At 36.7% G+C, this 25,126-nt stretch overlaps 1 protein-coding gene across 4 annotated transcripts in view; it reads left to right on the top strand.

Moving 5' to 3' along the window:
- Pex7 (peroxisomal biogenesis factor 7) overlaps positions 1-23,329 on the top strand; it is an 81,748-nt gene extending 58,419 nt beyond the window's left edge. For 3 of the 4 annotated variants that reach the window (XM_083140577.1, XM_083140578.1, XM_083140579.1), the window contains exons 6-8: positions 8,307-8,500; positions 12,033-12,118; positions 21,720-23,328. In XM_083140577.1, coding sequence (XP_082996703.1) covers positions 8,307-8,500; positions 12,033-12,118; positions 21,720-21,891 — 452 coding nt within the window. In that variant the 3' untranslated portion in view covers positions 21,892-23,328. Of the gene's footprint in view, positions 1-8,306; positions 8,501-12,032; positions 12,119-21,719 lie in introns of all 4 variants that reach the window. The other variant, XM_083140576.1, reaches the window with a different exon arrangement.
- Positions 23,330-25,126: the final 1,797 nt, after the last annotated feature.

The following is a 25,126-nucleotide window of genomic DNA, read 5'->3' as shown; positions in this document are numbered from 1 at the left end:
GTTTTCAACGCATGTGTGGCTACATGGAACTGTGGGACGATACGCTCGTTACGCCATCTCTTGTCCAGGTGCACGAATTAATTACTAGACCAAATACATTCTCCATCACAGTTTTTGTTACAGCCACATGAAATTAAATTTAGTATTTTGACTTCCTTTTTGCTACAAACGTCTGTTACATTTACAGATACTGTTGTCTGAAACTATTGAGACATGCCTCTTGTTCAGATGCACCATAAAGGGCTAAGAGAAAGAAACATTCTCCAGATTTTGTAATTGCATCTGGTGTTGAAAATTGACAAATGTTCTCATAAGTCACTTCTTCGTTGACATATTTCTAAAAAAATTTCTCCTTTTGTCTGAATAAAGAGGAAACTAGTATCACATCCACTGGCTGACTTAAAGAATAAAATGTGGTTCTTAAGCTGAGAAAGACTGTAAATGCTGAATGGTATCTTACCTTACCGAGATTCGATAAACAAGAAACACAGTAGTTTCTCAAGGACTTAAGGCAATGAGCATAACATGGTATCTTACCTTACTCAGATTCCATAAAGAATAAAAAAATTATGTTCTGAAGGAATTAAGGGCAAGATGGCACCGAAGCCTGATACACGTGCATTTAGTGCTTCAAAATTTCAACTTTTTCAGGTTGTTTGTGAGCTGTTGTGTGTGTGTGTGATTTGTGAGTTGTTTGTGAGCTGTTGTGTGTGTGTGTGATTTGTGACGTGGACTCGTAGTATTGCAAGAAATGAAATGCTGTATAACTGCAAGTGTGTGGAGGACTGGTCCTTTAGTTACAGGCGATTTTCTTACTCGGCAATGGATTTGGATCGGAGCCTCGTGTGGACAGTTTCCGGAAGTCGCAAGAACAATGCTTCCCACTAGCCACATGGTTCTACCCAGAACGGCCTCTTGGTGGCTGCGTTTGCCCTTCTGCTGGCTGTCAACTCTACAAATGTTCTGTAGCGAATTTAACAAGTACTGCAGTCAACTCTACAAATGTTCTGTAGCGAATTTAACAAGTACTGCAGTCAACTCTACAAATGTTCTGTAGTGAGTTTAACGATGTGATTGGTTTCAGTGCAGTGAAATGATCGACGATAGTGAAATACCGCTGACGGAATTTCAGGTATTCCGCAACGATAGAGGCTCACGTGGAGGAGGAGTAATGTTACTGGTAAACAACAAGTGGCCCTGCATCAGACGTCTGGATGTGTCATCCGAGTTAATATGGACTGAGGTAAATATAGGCTCAAATAAACTTTTAATCGGCTGTTTTATAGACCCCCTAACTGCAACCTTGTCAACATTATTGGATTCTGTGTTAAGTGCTACAAAGGAATCGGACATTATTCTTATTGGTTATTTTAACCTTCTTATAAAATGGTCATCATCGAACTCTGGCCTCTGCACAGACAATGATGACAGGTGGTTTTTCGATCATTACATCAAGGCAATCGGACTTCAACAATTTGTAAATTTTCCCACAAGACGCAAAGAAACTCTCCATTTGTTGCTGTCCTTGCACACAAAGGTCTATGCCATGCCCGGTGAGCAATTCATTGCCTCAAACCACACCCCGTGCATGCCAGGCCCTCTCCCTCCTCCAGAACAGTCTACAACTAGAAAAGAGTCAACGGGGAGCAGCTTTCTCTTTTCACGAGCCTCATTCCTTGGACAGTGATGGACCCCCTCCCCGTGAAGAAGCAGTGGTTTTCCTCGTGGACTGTGTGCAGGCTGTAATTAAAGATCACGTGCCCCTAATGAAAACAAAAATCATCCCGATTCCCAGTGTGGTATAGTGAAGAGACGAAACTTACGCTGACGAACAAAAAAAATGAATGGATCCTGTAGAACCAAATTCCGAATGTTCACACACAGAACAGTTTAACTTACGTAAGGAAGATTAGCAAAAACTTATGAGACTATAATAATTACATTTAAAGTGTAACAGAAAGTGCTGCTAAAATCTCCAAAACATTGTGGATGCTAATTAACTCCCGCCAACAACATGACCGTATTTCCCTTCAAGTCTCCTTGAAGCTACAAAGGATGAGTGTTCATCGCTTTTTAACTCCTACTTTCCTAGTAACTTTACAAAGAACACTGCTACCACACTACCGGAAGTCAGGTTCATTATTCCCTACACACTCTTTCAAATCTCAACTATTTGCAATGAAGTCCAAGAAATACAGGGTGTCCATAAAGTCTCTTTACAACTTCAAACTTTTATTCCAAAGACATATGAAGAGATAATTAAATTAAATTTGTCACATACTAGCAGTATAAATTGAAGTTTTTTTTCATAACTTAATTAACCTCAATATGGGCACCATTGCTTGCACGAAGGACGTCAAGGCTAAAATCGATTTCGCGCCATGTCCTCTCTAGCATAGCCTCATCAATGGTGGCAATGGCATGAATGATCCTTTGAGGTCAGTAATGTTCCGTACATTTGTTCGATACACAGTGTCTTTAACGTAGCCCCACAGAAAGAAATCTAGGGGCGTTATGTCTGATGAACAAGGTGGCCAGGGAATACGGCCATCCCGTCCAATCCACCTACCGGGAAATGTTTGGTCCAGAAGTCACGAACATTTAATCCCCAATGTGGTGGTGCACCATCCTGTTGGTAAAGGACTGGTTGAAGGTCAGCCAGTTGTGGTGTCACATATTCAGTCAAAAGGTCAAGGTAAACATTTGCAGTAATTGTTTGCTCCGCAAAGAAAAATGGACCAATGATTCGATTGAACATCAGTCCACACCACACAGTCACCTTTGGACTGTCTCATTTAAGGTCCATTGTCGCATGGGGGTTTTCTGTCCCAGACTCTCGCATTGTACGTGTTCAGTTTACCGGAAACATGAAATGTTGCCTCATCAGTAAAACACACTCGGTTGAGGAACATTGCATCCTCCGATATTCGATGAAGCATGTCCACTGCAAATGGTTTGCGTTTCGGTTTATCATTGGGCTCGATGGCATGCAACAGTTGCACTTTATACGTAATCAATCACAGGTTGTGGTGTAGGACCTTGTGCACTGTTGATCGTGCTAGCTGTAACTGTCTGGCAGCAGTGCGAATGGATTTCTTTGGAGAATTAACAAAGGCTTGTCTTACACGTTCGATGTCTTCCTCTGATACTCGTTTCTTCCACTTCTTGCTTTATCCAAATTTGTACCGGTCTCCATGAATTTCCTGTGCCATTCACGAATTGATGGACGTCCTGGTGGTTGTTTCCCATACCTAGTCCTGAAGTTTCGCTGAGTCTGAGTGTCAGATTTTGTTTCAATGAACCACGCCACACATTGTGCCTTTTCTTGCGGAGTAGCCATTTTTCTTTCGAGGACCTCTCTTTCTTCACAATGTTACCGGAAATACACAAATTGACTATTAGTACAAAATTTAATAGTAAACTAGTACAATAATAAAAAATTCACTCAAATATCTCATAATTTGCATTTGTAGTGAATTTTTTAAGTTGTAAAGGGATTTTATGGACACCCGGTATTACAGAGGCTGTTCAGCGTATATGTGACCAAACGCCATTCCTTCCCCCTGCACTCAGAATTAACTCACCCAACCTTGGTCAGGCATGTTTGTCAGTGTAATGTGTGAGCTGTAAAAGAGTGGTAGTGTTTTCTCACTGGGCCGAAAATCCCACCCAAACTGAGCCACTTTTGGGCGGAGTACGTTGTATAACTTTTCCAAGCGTTTGCGTTTTCTGGCCGGGCCGAAAATGTTGCCAAAACTGAGTTGCTTTTGGGAAGGTTATGTTGTAGCCCTTTATGATGCAAAGTTCAGTGTGTCAATGATCAGGAAGTAGTGTAAGAGCAAGGATTGTGACGTTCGTTTGACTTTATTCAAGAATGTGATCGGCAAGTTTAAGGATTGCATGGCCCAACGTTCGGTTCTCCAACAAAGGGGACGAGAACATGGCTATGCACACAAGCCACCACCACCAGTATGCAGGCGAAACTTTGCACAATGTCCATGCAAGAGAATCCACCGACCCAAAGACAGATGGCGAATCATCTAACTATGTCTTTGGAAACTGTTAACCGCACCTTGCACATGGTGGCTTGTGTGAACAGCCATGTTCTCGTCCCCTATGTTGGAGAACCGAACGCTGGGACCATGCAATCCTTAAACTTGCCGATTACATTCTTGAATAAAGTCAAACGAACGTCACAATCCTTGCTCTTACACTACTTCCTGATCATTGACACACTGAACTTTGCATCATAAAGGGCTACAACATAACCTTCCCAAAAGCAACTCAGTTTTGGCAACATTTTTGGCCCGGCCAGAAAACGCAAACGCTTGGAAAAGTTATACAACGTACTCCGCCCAAAAGTGGCTCAGTTTGGGTGGGATTTTCGGCCCAGTGAGAAAACACTACCACTCTTTTACAGCTCACACATTACACTGACAAACATGCCTGACCAAGGTTGGGTGAGTTAATTCTGAGTGCAGGGGGAAGGAATGGCGTTTGGTCACATATACGCTGAACAGCCTCTGTAATATTTCTTGGACTTCATTGCAAATAGTTGAGATTTGAAAGAGTGTGTAGGGAATAATGAACCTGACTTCCGGTAGTGTGGTAGCAGTGTTCTTTGTAAAGTTACTAGGAAAGTAGGAGTTAAAAAGCGATGAACACTCATCCTTTGTAGCTTCAAGGAGACTTGAAGGGAAATACGGTCATGTTGTTGGCGGGAGTTAATTAGCATCCACAATGTTTTGGAGATTTTAGCAGCACTTTCTGTTACACTTTAAATGTAATTATTATAGTCTCTTAAGTTTTTGCTAATCTTCCTTAAGTAAGTTAAACTGTTCTGTGTGTGAACATTCGGAATTTGGTTCTACAGGATTCATTCATTTTTTTTTGTTCGTCAGCGTAAGTTTCGTCTCTTCACTATACCACACTGGGAATCGGGATGATTTTTGTTTTCATTAGGGGCACGTGATCTTTAATTACAGCCTGCACACAGTCCACGAGGAAAACCACTGCTTCTTCCACGGGGAGGGGGTCCATTACTGTCCAAGGAATGAGGCTCGTGAAAAGAGAAAGCTGCTCCCAGTTGACTCTTTTCCAGTTGTAGACTGTTCTGGAGGAGGGAGAGGGCCTGGCATGCACGGGGTGTGGTTTGAGGCAATGAATTGCTCACCGAGCATGCCCTAGACCTTTGTGTGCAAGGACAGCAACAAGTGGAGAGTTTCTTTGCATCTTGTGGGATTTAGTTTGTGAACAGAACAAGCCACGTGAAAACAACAGCCTGTTTGATGAGATGGCAAATGCTGTAGGTTTTCATACCTTACATACTGAAAATATTTGCCAAATTCCATTCTGTTAGAAGCCAATTCCATTCTCATGCGAAATATGTGTTGTAATTGATGTTACTAGTGTTAAATGAAAGATGTATATTAAAATCCAATCTATTGTTAATTAGTTCCTTTATTTCATGAAAACTTGAATTTGTCTGCCATTTTTTCAATATGGCAGACTTAGTGGCAGGGTGTTCGCCAGGGACTTTTAATATGTTGTTATTAGTGCTATAAAGAAGTTATGAACCAAATTTCAGCTTGTTATGAATTAGTTCCTTTGCTTCGAGAAAATTTGTCTAATTTTACTGCTCTATTATCGTCAATATAAGAAAAGAAAAGGATAAGGAATAACAAAGCACCTGCAATTGATTTAATACCAGCTGAGTTAATTAAATATGGTGGGAATTCGTTAATATGTCAATTTCATAAATTAATTTGTTTAATATGGAATAAAGAAGAAATCCCTCAACAGTGGAAAGAATCCATAATTGTTCTTGTGTTTAAAAAAGGTGATAAAATGAACTGCAATAATTACCGTGGAATTTCTCTACTCTCAAAAACATATACAATTTTATCTAACATTCTTTTAACAAGACTAATCCCATATGCTAATGAAATTATAGGTGATTATCAATGTGGATTTAAACGTAACAGATCAACTAGAGATCAAATTTTTCACATCAGACAGACACTTGAAAAAAAGTAGGAATATAATCAAAATGTCCATCAGGTATTCATTCATTTTCAAAAAAAGCATATGATTCAGTTAAAAGAGATAAATTATATAATATATTAGTCAAGTTTGGAATACCTAAGAAGCTTGTTAATATGATAAAAGTGATACATAATGTAAAATTCGTGTGCATATTAATATGTCTGACAAATTTACAATTCATGATGGGTTAAACAAGGAGATGCATTATCTCCATTGCTTTTTAATTTTGCCTTAGAATATGCTGTTAGGAAGGTAGAAGAAACTAACGAAGGTCTAAAACTAAACGGTGTGACTCAGCTGTTAGCATATGCAGATGATGTAGACTTACTGGGGGATGATGTAAATACAATTAAGAATAATTCTAAAATATTTTTCAAAGCAGCTAAAGATATAGGTTTGGAAGTTAGCAAAGAGAAAACTAAATATATGCTTACAGGCTGAAACCAAGTGTTACGTAATAATCAAAATCTAATTGTTCATAACAACTCGTTCGAACCAGTTTCCAAATTCAAGTACTTGAGAGTAATACTAACAAATCAAAATGATATTAAAGAGGAAATAAAGAGCAGGCTTAATTCAGGAAATGCATGTTACTTTTCTCTTCATAAACTTTTGTCTTCTCGTTTAATATCTAAGAAACTAAAAGTTAAAATATACAAAACAATAATATTGCCTTTACTATTATATGGATGCGAAACTTAGACCCTTACATTGAAAGAGGAACATAAATTGAGAGTATTTGAAAATAAGATCCTTAGGGAAATATTTGAACCTAAAAGGGATGAGGAGACAGGTGAGTGGAGAAGATTACATAATTTAGAACTACATAATTTTTATTCGTGTCCAGATATTATTGGAATAATTAAATCAAGAAAACTTAGGTGGGCAGGCAATGTGGCACGAATGGGAGAGGAAAGAAGAGTTTACAGGATTCTTTTTGGGAAACCTGATGGTAAGAGACCAGTAGGAAGACCAAGACGAAGATGGAAGGATAATTTTGAGATGGACCTAAAGGAAATCAGTAGGGATGGAAAAGAGTATGTAGATCTTGCTCAGGATAGGGACAGATTGAAGGCCTGTGTTGCTGCAGCAATGAACCTTCGGGTTTAAGAAGGCTAGAGAGTTAGTTAGTTAGATACTTGTCTATGGGGATGGTGGAGACTTGATAATAATTTTGAAAATATGAAATCCCACTTTTACTTTTAGGATGACAATTATTGGTATGGTGTAAAGAAATAGATCAGTAATTTGTCAGAATTTGGTCAATTTTTTTTGGTCAGACCAAACTGTTTTTGAGGATTTTATATGAGGGCTATTCAGAAATCAACTTTCGATTGTCTCTCAAAAAGCAATACTTAAAACCACAGTGACATGGCAGGGCACAGCAGCCAGCAGTAATGTGTAATCACACTCCACACACAACCGCAGTCCATTTGCTTCCACAGTGTGTGAGTAGGAACGAACGAACATGGATGCTCGTATTACTGCTCCCACCAGTTGTGAGGTGTGTGTGGTGTGATTCGATTCCTTCAAGCAGATGGAATCAAGGCAGCCAAAATTCATTGTCGATTGTGTTGGGTTTTTGGCAATGGCATTATGAGTGCTAGTGCAGAAAATTTAATGCAGGGCATGTTGATGTGCATAATGAGGGAGGTAAAGGAAGACCTTCAATTTTGACCAATGAATTCGTCCGACAAATTGAAAAAATTGTGCGAGGAAAATGCCATTTTACAACTCTCTGAGGAATTTCGTAACATTTCCAGAAAACACAAAAAACGAGAACCCAATCAACGATGAATTTTGGCTGCATTGACTGCTTCTGCTTGAAGGAATCATCACACCATGCACCTCACAACTGGTGGGACCAGTAATACGAGCATCCATGTTTGTCGGTTCCTACCCATGCACTGTTGAAACAAATGGACTGTGGTTGTGTGTGGAGTGCGATTACAATTACTGCTGCCTACTATGCACTGCCATGTCGCTGCGGTTACGTATTACTTTTTGCGAGTCAATCGGGAGTTGATTTCTGAATAGACCTTGTAGTTGATTTGACACCACATTATTTAATGTTTGGATGTCAGTAACGAAAAATTTGTATGTTCTTGGAAAGAAAGTTTTATGTCTAGAATTATGTGTAGCATCACTACAGTAAGTAAAAACTTTTTATGTTTCATACATGAAATATAACAATAGTAATCTTTTATCTGATTTCACAATAATGAAGTGCTAAGTTGCAGTATACCTTTATATTTGTATAGGTGACGGCACAATGAAGATTTGGGATTCTAATAATCCATCTAAGTTTTCCATGACAATCAAGGCACATGATGCAGAAGTTTTAAGCTGTGATTGGTGTAAATATGAACAGAATATAATTGCTACTGGTGGTTCTGATGGCCTTATTCGTGGCTGGGATTTAAGGAACTTTGGCAAACCTCTCTTTGAGCAAAAGGTGAGTTACTTTTAGGTTAATTTATTTATTTATTTATTTGAAATGTATTTATTTATTTATTGATGGAACCCAACAAGCCGACTCCCATTATAGTGCTCTATTTATATAATTACATGATATTATTACAATATATTTACTGCAGTGTTCTTTTTTTTAAAAAAACTTGTATTAACTATTGCAAAAATATCAATGGTGTTATTCACACTTGAAATTGTGTTGAAAGAGTTGCATGCTCTCCACACTGGAGAGGTAGAAACAGCTGACGTATTAGCTCTCTGGCAATGAAAGATTTTGTGTTTGGGACGTGTTTTGAAAATATAAACTTTAAATGTTACGGCTGATAGCATGTTGGAATCGTCTTATTATACCGTTAATTACTTTATGTAGAAAGAGCAGGTCATTTACTTGTTGCTGTAGTGCTAGTTTGTTGATTATCGTATGAAACGAATATTGGATATTCTCCCTAGGCTTTGCATTAAGTCTTTTTGAGTGGGATCCCAGATTACTGGCACATAATCTAGTTTTGACCATACAAGGGAATAATAAAGTATTTTTACTGGTTCTATTTTCATGAAGCTGTGACTTGATCAGATTATGAAACTTAAGTTTCTGAAAGCATTGTTAGTAACAGTTTCAATATGCTTATTAAATTTGAGCTTTGTGTTGAAGGTTACTCCGAGGTCTTTTATTTTACTCTTGCATGTGATTTGGATATTTTAAATTCAGTATGGAAAAACGTGAGGTGCTTTTAGTAAGTGACTTTGCTGTATTTTGTTGCGTTTGAAAGGAGGACTTTTGATTTTCTTGTATACTACAGTTTGTGTTCAGTCGGCCAAATATGAAGCAAAGAAATCTGGAGTAAATTCGTGATAACTGGATTGACGTGTGCTAACATCCTTTTATAAAACTAGGCAAGATTGCTATTGGTCTATAATTTTCTAAGCTTGACCTTTGGTTGGACTTGGTGATACGAGGGTCACTATTTATATTTTTAGCCTAACAATGAAAAAACAGGAATTTGGCATTGAAAACTGCTTTATTGTTTTTTGAAGTGTTCTCCTTTATGGTCAATACACTTTTGCATTCGTTCGAACCATTTGTCAAAGCAGTTTTTCCAATCTTCTTGAGACACCTCCATAATATGGTCTTTGAACGCATCAACGGTGTCTTCCGCCGACGAAAATCGTTGTCCACGCAATTAATTCTTGACATTCGGGAACAAGAAGAAGTCATTGGGTGCCAAATCAGGACTGTACGGTGGATGACCCATCAATTTGATTTTTTGACTGTTCATAAAGTCTGTTGTTAGACAAGATGTGTGACAGCTGGCATTGTCTTGATGAAGAATTATCCGACGGCATTTGTTTGTTTTCCGTATTTGACCGAAGACCTCTTGCGAACAAATTGTTGTGTACCATTCAGAGTTGACCATTCTACGTTCCTCTAAAGGCACAGTTGCCACATGACCAGTTTTCCCGAAAAAACAGGCGACCATTTGTTTCGATGTGCTTCGAGCACGAACAACTTTTGTTGGATTGCGTTCATCTTGAAACACCCATACAGTCGACTGCTGTTTTCGTTCCGGCTCATATGCATATATCCATGATTCGTCACCTGTTACAATCTTATATACGTCTTTTGAAGCACCACGATTGTATTTATTGAGCATTTGTTTGCACCAAGTGACGCGAGCGTCTTTTTGAGTTTTTGTCAAATTGTGTGGGATCCAACGAGAACATACCTTTCTCACAGCTAAATGATCATGTAATATTTTATATATGCTGGTGGAACTAATGCCTATGGTTGCCTCAATCTCACAGTATGTCCCATGACGATCTTGCAGCATTAGGTTTTGCACAGCATCAATGTTTTCTTGAACAACAACTGATTTTGGACGACCTTCGCGAATCTCGTCGGTGAGCGAATGGCGGCCACGATTAAATTCGTTATACCAGAGTTTCACAGTGGCAAAGGATGGGACTTCATCGCCAAATGTGGAAGTAAGTTGATTGATGCACTCTTGTCTTGATAATCCACGTCGAAAATCGTAAAAAATCATCGCACAAAAATGTTCAGGAGTTAATTCCATTTTATTGTTGTCGCGCAATCTCCAAGGCAACATAAACAACACAAATGAAGCTATTGACAAAACATTTGAAGTACGTTATGGTCAATAATGCCAGATGATTCCGTGCAAAGGTCAAATCGCGCCTAACTTCAATCAGTGTTGCCAAGGCTCAAAATATAAATAGTGACCCTCGTACAGATACAAAATATACCGATACCAATTAATATTATTTTGAAATATTTTTTCAATTGGAATGAAAGACGCGGTAATAGATAATTTTCCGTGAAGCTGTTTTACATTAGTTTCTATTAATTTCAGTAGCCACTGCCACCATCCTCTTTGGAATTTGTTGTGTTGTTGCTTGGCACGTTTCTGTTGTTTTTTCCTAAATCGCTGCTAGGTGTGCTGCTGTCGCCTGTATGTCTGTGTATATGTCGTCTGCTGTTCACCGGTGTTGTTTTTTCCTAAATCGCTGCTAGGTGTGCTGCTGTCGCCTGTATGTCTGTGTATATGTCGTCTGCTGTTCACCGGTGTTAATTGCTGCAGTAACGGAAGCCAGGCGTGGTGTGCCTGACCACTATCTATGGTCAGTTCATGGTTGTAGTGCATGATGGCGTGTGTTTCTTTGATTTTTATGTCTATGAGAGTGTGTGCTTTGTATTTGACATGTACTTTTTCAATTTTTATGGTTGTGGAATTTGATATGCTTGGGAAGTCCGGTGGTGGGTTGGGCAGTTTTTGCATTTGATAGGTGCTGCTGAATTCTCTCACTGATGGCCCTGATGGATCTGCCGATGTAATGAGCCTTGTACTTGCATTCAGCATCTTAGATGCCTGGATTGTTGAGGGGGAGAGGAAGTACCGTTTATGTTTGTTTAGTTGGTCAGCTATTTTGGAGGTTGGTTTGTGTGCTATTTGGATGTTGTAGGGGCAGAGGGCTTTGGTAAGGTGGTTGGATGTGGTAGGATGGTAGGGAAAGGCAAACCACTTGGTTTTGCTACTGGGATCTGGTTGCAATGGTGGAGCGTATTGTGTTGATGGTGCAGGTTGTCTGACTTTTATTTCAGCTTTGTTGCACCATGTGGAGATTTGACATTCAGTATATCCATATTTTAGTGCCAGGTCTTCTTCTCTGGAACAGTACGAGAAGGCTCCTCGGACGAAGTTTAGCCATATGCTGGCCTTTTGCTTGTTGTACTTTGTAAGAGAATGACTCATTCCCTTCATTCCATGGAATATCTGCCCATGGTTTGAATCCCACTCTGAACTGTATGTCCAGTCCTGATTAGCCTTTCTGTGTATAAAGAGGACTTAAAACAACAAATCAATCAATCAATCATTCCACTGGTTATTCCTACTATGTCTGTTATTGTAGAAGTAAATATTCATTATTGTTATATCAGTACTTGGCGCTGATTCTCTAACTATAAAAAACAGCTGTTATAAAATATGTTATTTTTCTAGGGTTGTGAATATGCTGTGAGAAAAGTGAAGTTTTCTCCCTATCATTTGTCTGTACTCGCAGCAGTTTCATATGACTTTACTACAAGGTAAGTACTCCTGGGCAATTAGTTATATTTGACTCCATAAGTAGTTACATTTTCCTTAAAGCACAAGTATTACTCAATTTTTGTATGTACCTCTGTAGGCTCGACAAGATTGGGCTTAAAACATGATCAAAAGTTAAAACAGAAATATAAATAAAAATGTTTCAGAAAAAGGTCAATCTCCACCCAGGCATATAACAGAGAACATCATGACAAGATTACAAAATAATACAATAACTCTTTATTAATGCTCTAGCACATTTTGCTCAATTTCCCCAGAATTTAACACACACACATTACATGACTGTGACATGGCATGTAAACACACACACACTACATGACTGTGACATGGCATGTAAAATAAAGAGAGAGCGAGTGTGTGTGCTAGTGTTAAATTTTGGGAAAATGGAGCAAAATGTGCTAGACAAACCATTTCAGTTAATAATACTTGCATGAGGGGCATTCCACATGAAATCAACCGAATTGATAGACAATAAGTTGCTTCATAGTCATGGATTTGCTTCCAATTTTTTGTACAGATATATACTTGGTCCAATATGAAAAATATGTAATATTAGACTTGCACAACAAATATGTTAAAAGTTACAAATTTTTGAAAATTTGAAGATTTTCAAGAATTGAGTGGATGAACCAAAGCACCATGTGACCAAAACAAGTCATATCTTGGAAACCAGGTGGATTTTTGTGATGATTTAGATACTTATAGAGACAAGGACAGTTTTAACAAAAAATAACTGTGTCACCACTCTTATCTGCATGGAAAGTATAAAAATCTTTAAAGAAAGTAATTTGTTGTGATGAAAAGGACACTCCATTTCGGGTAATTGATTGATACTGAATCCCAGGTTTTACACCAATGGAATTTCTTACACAGCATAATCAATACATGTCAAACATAATATTAAAAAATCCGAAACATAATATTTTTCATAGTGGAAATATCACAGGTTTCAATACTGGGTGTATGAAGCAATGTTTGCACTGGCATTTTTGAAAATGACTCTAAAACACTCACAAGTTACCACTAATATGAGTACACATAATATTGTTAGAAATGTTGAATAATATGATGTTTATCCACTTTTACTTTACAGAAATTGTACCAAGACCAGAGTTTTTTTTCCCGAATGCATAAGGGTCAGTTCATATTGAATGCTCCAGCACTGGTTTCTTGACCATTTTAATTTTTTTATTAATATTTTGCTTGTTCTAACCCCTATGCAGGGTTAGTTCAAAGCTGGCATTATTTTTCTAAAACTTGACTTTGTTCAAAAATGGTGGCCATTTCATGTTTCATGACTTTGGGTATTTTTGGGCTTTGTAGACAGTTGCTATAATTATGATAACTCAGCTAAGAAAAGTGATAGAAAGCTGTGGTAAACAACATTGTTTTAAGTACATTTCAAGCTATATTTTATGTTCCATGCCTTTCTTCACCATCTCTAATGAAAATGTCTGAAATATAAGGCCAAAATTAATATTCAGTTTTAAACAGAAATATTAAAGTAATATATGTATAATATCAGTGTTTTTTTTTATTATTATTTTTTATTATTATTAAAGATAAAACATAATTACATCCAGAGTTTTGGCAGAAAATATTTGAGATCTGCTACTGGTTTCCTCTTTTAGTTAAGGATCTCTGAAAATTCTTTTTTCAAAATTTGATCTTCTATATCTCTAATAGAAATTTAATATTTACAGCATAAAGTTACTCTTAGAAGTACCTATGAAAAAAGTTCTAGATTCATATTCCAATGATAATGACAAATTTTGACAAAAAAGGTAAATTTACATTATTGGTTACAAATAAACATTTACCTTTAATGAACTATCATGCAATGAGAATTATTTTATTTATTAATTTCATCATGCAAATGGCATAATAAGTCCATTAGTATAACTACTATGAATGAAAAGATATGTGAGGCAGATGTTTGTCTGAACAGGTTAAGACATGCAAGTCTAACCATTAGTGCTTCATTCCCTCCCTCTTGTGCTAACATTCTTTCTCTCTTATGAATCTTTTTTTATATATAAGAAAAATCACATTTTCAAAAAAATAAAAGGGGTTTCACTAGAAATACCACATATATGTAAGTGTGTTGCTTACTTTCCGAGCTGTGTAACATCGACATAAATCTAGTGGCATGCTAAACAATGTTTGATTGATGGTAAAGGGGTTATTAATTCTCTTGGCATTAAACATAGTTTGTATTTTCTTAGGATAGATGTTTGTATACACAATCACAAAGATATCTTGTTGAAAGTCAGATATCAGATTTCACTTTTTCCTGGAGCTCTTAACATTTTTTTGCTAGTTCCACCAAAAATGTTGATTGGAACAATTCAGATCAATCAAGAGATGAAAACTGGCTAATGGAGTAGTGCAACTTTTCACTAATGGTCTCCGATTCCATGTCTGAACATGATCAGAGAAACCTCTGCCTTACACACCTTTCCATTCAAAATAGCTACTAACGGACTTAGTATGCCTATTAAATAGTAACTGTTATTTGTAACTATTAGCATAAATTTGAAGCATTTTGAGAAACTTCCCTCTCTTCTAACTTTGTTATCCAATGAATATCAATCGTGAATTTTTTTAACAGATAGATCTCAGAGTACACTTTACGCTGTAAATATCACTTTTTTTGGTCCACTACCAGAGATATAGGAGCTCAAATTTTGAAAAAAAGAAATGAAAATCTCGAATTTTCAAAGAGCTTTAACAAAAAGATAAAACCAGTAGCAGATCTCAAATATTTTCTGCCAAAACTTTGGATGTACGTTTTATCTAAAAATAATTATAGCATTGATATTATATTACTTCCCTATTTTTGTTCAAATTTGAAGGTCAATTTTGGCCTTATATTTCAGACATTTTCATTAGAGATGGTGAAGAAAGGCATGGAACATAAAATATAGCTTGAAATGTACTTAAAACAATGTTGTTTACCACAGCTTTCTATCACTTTTCTTAGCTGAGTTATCATAATTATAGCAACTGTCTACAAAGCCCAAAAATACCCAAAGTCATGAAACATGAAATGGCCACCATTTTTGAACAAAGTCAAGTTTTAGAAAAATAATGCCAGCTTTGAACTAACCCTGCATAGGGGTTAGAACAAGCAAAATATTAATAAAAAAATTAAAATGGTCAAGAAACCAGTGCTGGAGCATTCAATATGAACTGACCCTTATGCATTCGGGAAAAAAAACTCTGGTCTTGGTACAATTTCTGTAAAGTAAAAGTGGATAAACATCATATAATACTTCTCCCACTCATTCAACATTTCTAACAATATTATGTGTACTCATATTAGTGGTAACTTGTGAGTGTTTTAGTCATTTTCAAAAATGCCAGTGCAAACATTGCTTCATACACCCAGTATTGAAACCTGTGATATTTCCACTATGAAAAATATTATGTTTCGGATTTTTTAATATTATGTTTGACATGTATTGATTATGCTGTGTAAGAAATTCCATTGGTGTAAAACCTGGGATTCCCTATCAATCAATTACCCGAAATGGAGTGTCCTTTTCATCACAACAAATTACTTTCTTTAAAGATTTTTATACTTTCCATGCAGATAAGAGTGGTGACAGTTATTTTTTGTAAAAACTGTCCTTGTCTCTATAAGTATCTAAATCATCACAAAAATCCACCTGGTTTCCAAGATATGACTTGTTTTGGTCACATGGTGCTTTGGTTCATCCACTCAATTCTTGAAAATCTCCAAATTTTCAAAAATGTGTAACTTAACACACAGTTTGTACACATGAACCTGTGGTGTTAAAAATCAGAAAATAATGTTACGACAATCCTTTTTTTTTTATTTGGTGCCATATACGCTCAAGTTTGTGTGTGTTTTTCTTAGTTCGCATGCATCATGCATGACAGCGCTGTCATCGCTTTTGTAAAAATCGCATCTTCTCAAGAGAAAGCACATGCTCTGGTATGGTTTGTGGAGTCAAAATCAATTGTTACTGTGCAGCTTAAATTTTGGCGTGCCTTTAACAAAACACCACCAATCGACAAGAACATCAGGGCATGGTATAGAAGTTATCTCGAAACGAGGATTTTTTCTTAAGAAGTCAGGGTGAGGAACGCCACCCATCTTCGACGAGACAGTAGAGCAAGTTCGTAATGTTTTTGTCCTCATCCTGTGGAAGTCGATCAGGCAAGCTGCAAGAGAACTGCAAATGCCTCCTTAACATTTCAAAAGTACTAAGAATACTGCTGCATCTGTATGTGTACACAGTTCAGATTTGTCAAATTAAAGTTGACAACAAGCCCAAAAGGACTGACTTTGCAAACGATGTTCTTTCCTGCATGATGATAACACTGGGTTTCTGATCATGGTAATGTTCTCAGATGAAGCAATGTCTCACATTTCAGGCAAAGTAAACATAGTTAAGGATGCAGTTTACTCAACGAAGGTGCCAAACATGAATGCTTTGTGTGATTGAATTGTTGCTGCCATTGGTATCATCCCTGATGACGTTCTGCAGCACACGTGGCACGAAGTGGAATTCCTGCTGGACATTCTTCGTGTCACTAAAGGTGCTCACATAGAAGTGTGGTAATTTTTTGTAAGAAACTTTTTAAGATGCTCTTTGCAATAAAATTACTAAAAAATTTGCAATTGTGTTCATTTTAATTTCCCATCACTTCAAAATCCCGGAAGTTTAACATGTACACCCTGTATTTGTTGGATATTTCTAATATTTACATACAGTATTTGTCATATTGGACCAAGTACCTATCAGTAATAAAAATTGGAAGCAAATCCATGACTGTACAGCAACCTGCTCTAGGTGATTTCACGTAGAATGACCATTGATAAAACTTGAATAGTAGAAATAATAACGATTTTGATTAATCCTCCTTTATGGTGTAGTGGTAGTGCCATTGACTTGTAATCAAGGGGTCCTGGGTTCAATACCCAGTGGAGGCACATAGTGGTTCGGATCCCACTTCAAACTGTAGGTCCAGTCCCAATTAGCCTTACTGTGCGTAAAGTGGACTTAAAACACAAAATCTATCAAACTTTTGATTATTATTTTACAAGACTAACCATTAAAGGTAATAATAAAGCAGTTGTTGTTGTCATTATTATTATTACTATTATATATTTGGAGGGTGCTTTTCTATTTGATCGACCAGATGAGTGAATGTCCAGCAGAACTTACTTACTTTTTTTTTTATACCAAAAACTCAATATGCTGACCAAGGCAGAATTTATTTTACTTTAAAACATAAAACTAAACGTTACGTTTCAACCTTCTAGCAAGGTCTTCTTCAGACTCTGTACCAAATACAAATGAAAAAAGGTACAAAACAGTAAGATATATATATACGCAAAAATCACTATCCTCCAGACACAAGATAATTAGAATGTTGTTTATCTAGGACATTCCTTTCCAGTTGTTCCAGCAGGTGGCCTCCTGTCAACTGTTTTTTCATCTGGAACGTGGTTGGACTCCTTATCTCATGCTCTTTTTCCTTATCCTTTCTTTCTTCAATCCTCTTCCTTCTTCTCTCCTTCGCTTTTGTCCTTTCCACTCTTTCTAACTCCTTCTTCCATTCTTTGTTTATCTTCAGTCCTCCATTCCGGTTCATTGTATCTTCTTCACCTTTCTTCTCTATTTCCTTGGCCTCCTTCCATTTTCTCACTAGTACTCTCTTCTCCCTTTCCTATCTGCTTATTATAAAAAAAGACGTTAAAAAAAATGTTAATGTTAAAAACTGTACTTACGAATGCGAGTATGTTGTACCTATTTTTCTTTCTGTAGAACGACGTTTCGAAGATTAACTATCTGCTTCTTCAGGTTCATATGAAAAAACTAGGTACTTAGCATAGTACCACGTTCTACAGAAAGAAAAATAGGAACAACATACTCGCATTCGTAAGTACAGTTTTTAACATTAAAATTTTTTTTAACGTCTTTTTTTATAATAAGCAGATAGGAAAGGGAGAAGATAGTACTAGTGAGAAAATGGAAGGAGGCCAAGGAAATAGAGAAGAAAGGTGAAGAAGATACAATGAACCGGAATGGAGGACTGAAGATAAACAAAGAATGGAAGAAGGAGTTAGAAAGAGTGGAAAGGACAAAAGCGAAGGAGAGAAGAAGGAAGAGGATTGAAGAAAGAAAGGATAAGGAAAAAGAGCATGAGATAAGGAGTCCAACCATGTTCCAGATGAAAAAAGCAGTTGACAGGAGGCCACCTGCTGGAATCTGCTTTCCGATCCCCATGTATATTATAGTCTTGTTTCAAAAAAGAAATGCGTGCACCATTTGTTACTACAAGTTAACTTGCATTGTGAATAATATTCATGGAGTTAAAAATATGATATGGAATGAGGGCATTCAAACTGATTAGTAAACCTCAGATTTTTAGGTTCTAAAAGGTGTGCTTTTAGGTTCCTAAAATAGGCTCTAAAATCCTAAAATAGATTCTTAAAATCCTAAAATAGGTCCTAAAAATTTTAAGTTAGGCTCGAAAAATCCTGAAGTAGGTTCAAAAAAATTTTAAATAGTTCAGAATTCCTGAAAAATGCTGATTAGGTATAGTCACCTATATCCTGAAATGCACTATATTGCATAACGTCATGTGTGTTGCCTAACCCTACAGGGATGGCAGAACTTACCATTGGAAATTTGCTATTAAAATCCACTCTTCACCGTATAGTTTTGCAAAAAATCTGTTTTCATGTTATCCACAGTCAAAGTCTTCAGTTTTGTCTGTAAGGATCATCTTTTATGCTGAAAATAATATTTCAACAAAAACATAGTCAGTGGTGCAAACTCCAATGCTGAAATGTTAGTTTGCAAGGGGTGAATGCCACAAAGCACCAAAGTGACGTGAAAATAAGCAAGACCATACAGATGAGAAGTTTGCACTTTAGACTGTACAGGTAACAGTGGTACCAGACATTTTGCTTTGTTTAGAGGTTTGAAAAATCACCATGGACTTGGTGGAAGGAAGATAGACAGAGTATGTTACAAACACGTTCGTCATTGGAATTTTTTAAGACCAAACAAAGCAAATACTTCTGTGTGGCATAAAATGCTGTAAAACCTTTAAAAATATATAAAAACCTTAAAATGGGCTTGATTTAGGTGCATAAACCTAAAATAGGTTCTAACAAGCAAAATATATTTTTTAGGCACTATAAAACATTATCAGTTCTTGTGTTTTTAACGAAACGCTGACATAACTTGTTATTTCTTACATACTTGTAAAGAAGAAAATAGGTTAGAAACCTAAAATTCAAGGTTTACTGATCAGCAATGGCTTCTCAAGTGGAAGATACTGTAAGTAACATGAAACTGTTACTCCGTGTTACTGTTACTGAACTACTGGTAGATCAAAAATGAGGCAGCTACATTGCAAAGATAGGATTAACCACTTCATTTGTTTACAACTTTTCATTCCTGTGTATTTGTGAAAATTGTGGTGTGCAAGCCCTTTTTTTCCGCATGTGAAATAGTTTTCAAGGTCCTAGCAGCTAGTGATGGAAGAGATTTTCTCAGGTTATTATCCAGAGCAATTGCAGATATGCTCCTGAGTTTTTCAGGGATGCACCACTCTCATCTCCAGAGATTGAAGTGCAATGTAGGTCATCTCTGTCATATCCTTGCTTTTGGTGACTGTTTCCAGCCAGGCTGGGTCCAGTTCAAATACACACGTTTCTGTTGAGATTTGAATTTTCCCCATTGAGAACTATTGCCTCATTGATGATTGATTCTGTCCCAGTATGTATCCACTTGATGATTTTTAGTAAATTACATGGCCTTCATTGATGGAATGTTCTATCTAACCCTGATTTTTGTTATGAGAATTCTTGATGTATTTCTTTATAACATTGTTCAATTGTCCTGGTTTGTCCAATGTAGTCTGTACCACAGGTGCATGTGGTGGAGTAAATGCAGGGTGTCTTCAGTCCTAGATTGTTTTTGTAATTACAGTACTGTGCAAATTAATTGAAACAAGCATTAAAAAACTCATTTTCACAATTTAAGAAATATAATGTAGCAACTGGATTGACAGTATATCCATGCTATTTTTAGTATGAGATATGACCACCTCTAGCCTGCAGAATTTGTTGAACTCGCTTGGGCTTGGATTCAATGTGTTTTGAACACATTTCCTTCACTTCGTCATCATGAAACCACACCTTGACAACAGAGGATAGGGAACGTTCTATTGTTGAGCAGTCTGTCTTTCCCACTTCACTATACCCCATAAATTCTCTATGGAGTTTATAGGTGGTGAATTTCTTGGCTGACCTAGGCCATTATCCCGCATGAATTTCTTGACCAATTTTGATGTATGGCGCTTTCCTTGACAGTATTTCAGTGTATGTTTGTGAGTTCAAGGTAAAGACTTCCTGGCCTGCTATATGGAAAGTTACCATAAAACATTTTTTGGGGTGGAGAGTGTTACACACTGTTGAATATGTTTAAAGCCTCAGTGGCTCGTCATTGCTTCGTCACACTACAGCTCTTTTGATTTCTTATGCTACAAAATTAATTTCATTGCAAACATAACCTTTTTCCAATCATCACTACTCCGATATTGGTATTTTTTCGTCCATTGCACACATTTTTTGCTCATGGTATGGGTTGACAGTGGCCTTTTGATGGGTTTCTGTGCTCTGCACCCAGCTTCCAGTAACCTTCTGCGTACATTTCCTGAATGAATATGGACTCCAGAAACCTAGAAAATTTAGGTCAACTCCTTCTGTAGATCCTGGCTTGTCTTTTGGAGATTGATTTTACTGTTTCTCAGCAGCCATGATTTTACTGTTTCTCAGCAGCCATTTGTCTGTTCTAGGTGACGTTTTCCGTTTTCTACCAGATTTTCCCTTCCGTTACACAATGGATGACCCAAATTGTTTGTAGTCATTGACAATTAGACTTACACTGGAATTTCCAACACCAACTTTTGCCGTAATGTCTGTAACAATCCTAAAAGTTTTCTCTCTTTAGTTCAACAATCATTGCCCTCTTCCTTGGAGTGGTATCCATCACTTAACACAAAGCAGAAAACATCAACATGCTCCAGTACTTCACGACACGTCCTATGGCTGCAAGCTCTAGCTCGCAAGTGAGGCTTATATTTATCACCACCAGGCTATCATTGGTCTCTCACTTGTTACAGCAAGTGAACATGTCGAAGATCAACCACTGTATATGTCAACTGACGGGATAGTGTTCGTAGTTTGCTCTCATGAAAAATACAGCTTGTCCCAACTAATTTGCACAGTACTGTAATCTTATGATATTGAATTTGAAAAATTTGGAATATTTTAAATGAAATTAGAAAAATAAATAATTATATTTTTTTAGACAATTTGTAGCTATCAAACACATTTAACACAGAAACTTTATTCCATTCCAGTGTAATAACGAATGTCTTTTTCTTCAGTATGCTTTAATATTACTTTTCTCATTTAAATATTCTTGTTAGTGTTATACAAATCGTATAATTAAAATATTTCACAAAGAGACGACACCTTGCGTTCATTGAATATTTGTAATTATCATAAATTTCTTACTTCTCTTTCAGAATATGGGATTTTAAAGTTTCTTCCAGCCCTGTTGAAACAATCAAACATCACTCAGAATTTGTTTATGGTTTGGATTTTAACAATCATGTTGAGGGTCAAATTGCTGACTGTGGTTGGGATTCCTTAGTTCATGTTTTTACTCCTCAGTCTTTAGCTCTTCTAGCCAAATGAAAAGTCATAGTTTTGTGATTTTCAAATGTGTTTTTTTTATAGCAAAAGCCTTTCCAATGTAGCATATGAAGGATTTCTCCACATTTTATATGGGGATAAAATCTACATTCCAAAGCAAACAACAAATATTCCTGGTACTTGTGCTGCAAATCTTATGTATATATAATTATTGGGTACTTCATTCAATGTTGAGAAATGTCAAGTTATATTGTCATGTAATTATTATATTGATAGGGTGTAGTGTCATTCTGTGCATGTATGTTTTTTTTTTATTATTATTATTTTCTGTTTATGATTTTTATTTAAGTGCAGCAACATTTAATTATAAGTTGTGTGCCATATGTTAATAATAGTTATGTTGTGTACCACCTTGTGTGGTACTTTCGTTATTTATTTGTTGCACTTTTTTTTGCTTTTTCAAATGTTTTTTTGAAATTTTCTCCTCGACAGGAGATTGTCATCATTTCGCTGCTGATTATATTCCTCAAGCTGTTTTGCTTTACTTGTAATTTATTGGCTGGAAAGTTCAAAAGAAAATCATATTTTAGGTTTCAATTGATCATCAAAAAATTTACACTAGCTACAAATATTGGTTTTCATTATCAAAGTAAATTTGCATTATGAGCCCAGGAAGAGAATTTTTCTTGGCAAACATAAATGTCCTGTGCATTAGAGAAAGTGAGTTTACTTGCATATACATGCTATGAAATGTAAACATTGAACTTATAATTAATTTTCAATTGATGCAATGTGTGTATTGATTCAATTTTTCCCTGTCAGTTTTATTTCTTACCTTGTTCTTTGTTGGTCAAGTATTATGTAAAATATTTAACTTTTTCCACATCCTCACAGAACTATTTACAAAGAATTAGTATTAAAAATTTCCTTCAGTTGCAAGATGAGAATAGTTATTTACCTTCCTCCAAGTTGTGTGTCCCCTTTAGAGTCACTGTGATATGCAAATACTTGGAGTGAATATATTCATGATAATTGCTTGATAATAACTATTAAGATATACACATACTATTTAATAAACTGTTCTTTTGTGTTACAATATTGAAAATTCAAGTGATATTTAATATTTTTCTGTACCATTCTAAAACTGAATAAGTTGTACCCATTATTTTTCTTGGGTAAGACATTTTAGAATCTGTGTAGGCAATCTCATTCCTTGTTCAAACAGTAGTGTAATAACATGACAATTAATACACTAAACAGAGTGAATACCTCTTCTGAAAATAAATTTTATATATCAGGGTGGCGACAGACCTGGAAAACCTGGAAAACCGGGAAAAGTCAGGGAATTTGAGGTGTCAAAAAAAGTCAGAGAAATGTCAGGGAATTTCGTCTTCATTGAGTTTTTTTTCTTATTTTATTTTTTTATTTATTTAAAGATATCAGTATGGAACTCTGCACGGGAACAGGAAATCTCGTTCGTAAGTTTCGGCCTCAACTTTTATACCCCTTTTATGAGCAACACAACCACGGCGCCAGAAACCGGTGATGGCAGGAGGAGAGAAAGAGAGAGAAATTTCTCTCGCCCGGGCTTATAGGCGGGAATTTTAAATTCGGACACTTTTTGGAGGAAAATTGTTATAACTCGGGCACTATGGGAGCAATCTACTGCGGATAACTTTTGTGTTGCAGCTAAAACATCAGCGCATGCAACCGTGTAAAATTCAGAACACTGGACCGAGGAAGGGGGCTTGGGGACGGGGGGCACGTCCCCCGAATTTCAATGGAAAAAACAAAAATCTGGAGTTTGCTCCCCTCTTCTCCCGCTATTTTGGGGAGAAGGCGCGAACTTTAGTGTTCTTTTCAAAGAATGGACATTTCTTAAGAGAATGAAATATGTTTCATGTTCTTGGGTGTCATACAAGTTGATTACGAAGTCAAAATGTGAATATTTTTTTTTTTTACGAAAAATAGGTAATTTGCATTTTTGGAGGAATATTGTTATAACTCGGGCACTATAGGAGCAATATATTTTGGATAAGTTTTGTTTTGCAGCTAAAACATCAGAGCATGCAACCGTGTACAGTTCAGAATGCCGAACCGAGGAGGGGGTTGGGGGGTGCGACCCACAAATTTCAATGAAAAATACATAACAATCTGGAGTTTGCCCCTCTCGTCTCCCACTATTTTGGGGAGAAGCCGCAAACTTTAGTATTATTTTCAAAGAATTGACATTTCTAAAGAGATTGAAACATGTTTCATGTTCTTGGGTGTCATACAAGTTGAATAATAAGCCAAAATGTGATTATTTTTCTTTCGAAAAATAAGTAATTTGAATTTTTGGAGGAAAATTGATATAACTCGGGCATGGGAGCAATCTACTTCGGATAAGTTTTGTTAGCATGCAACCGTGTACAATTCAGAACGCCGGACCGAGTAAGAGGGCTTGGGGGCACGACCCCCGAATTTCAATGGAAAAAATATAAAAATCTAGAGTTTGCCCCTTCTTCCCCCGCTATTTTGGGGAGAGGGCGCGAACTTTAGTATTATTTTCAAAGAATGGACATTTCTCAAGAGAACGTAACATGTTTCATGTTCTTGGGTGCCATACAAGTTGAATAATAAGCCAAAATGTGAAACTCTGTTTTTTTACGAAAAATAGGTAATTTGCATATTGCTCAGAAATTTTTTTTTAACTCTGGGCACTATGGGAGCAATCTACTTCGGATAAGTTTTGTTTTACATCAGAGCATGCAACCGTGTACAAATTCAGAACGCCGAACCGAGGGTGGGGGGAGGTTTGGGAGGCGCGACATCCGAATTTTAATGAAAAAACATAAAAATCTGGAGTTTGCCCCCTCTTCTCCCTCTAGTTTGGGGAGAAGGCACAAACCTTAGTATTCTCTTCAAAGAATGGACGTTTTCAAAGAGATTAAAACATGTTTCATATTCCTGGGTGCCATACAAGTTGAACAATGAGCCAAAATGTGAATCTCTGTTCGGAAATGCATCATGGATATGTTGCGGAGGGGGGAGGTTGGTCATCAATATGAATTTCCCAGGCTTGCTCCAGACCTGTGTCAGTTTCCACCCAAACATAAGAGTATGAAGTTCCAAAAAGCACATTCATTTCGTAATCAGCACCATGATACCGTATGGTATCATCGGGCGAGTACGACCTTACTCTGGTGATACCATATGGTATCATCGGGGTAGTAAAGGTTAAGCCTCTAAATATTACATGGAAAATGCATAGAATCATCATTTTTTCTTGTCCGTA

This window comes from Lepisma saccharinum, chromosome 18, assembly GCF_977018435.1.
Source record: "Lepisma saccharinum chromosome 18, izLepSacc3.1, whole genome shotgun sequence".
NCBI lineage: Eukaryota > Metazoa > Arthropoda > Insecta > Zygentoma > Lepismatidae > Lepisma > Lepisma saccharinum.
Note: the sequence above shows the minus strand (reverse complement) of the source record. Positions and strands in the feature narration are given on the sequence as shown.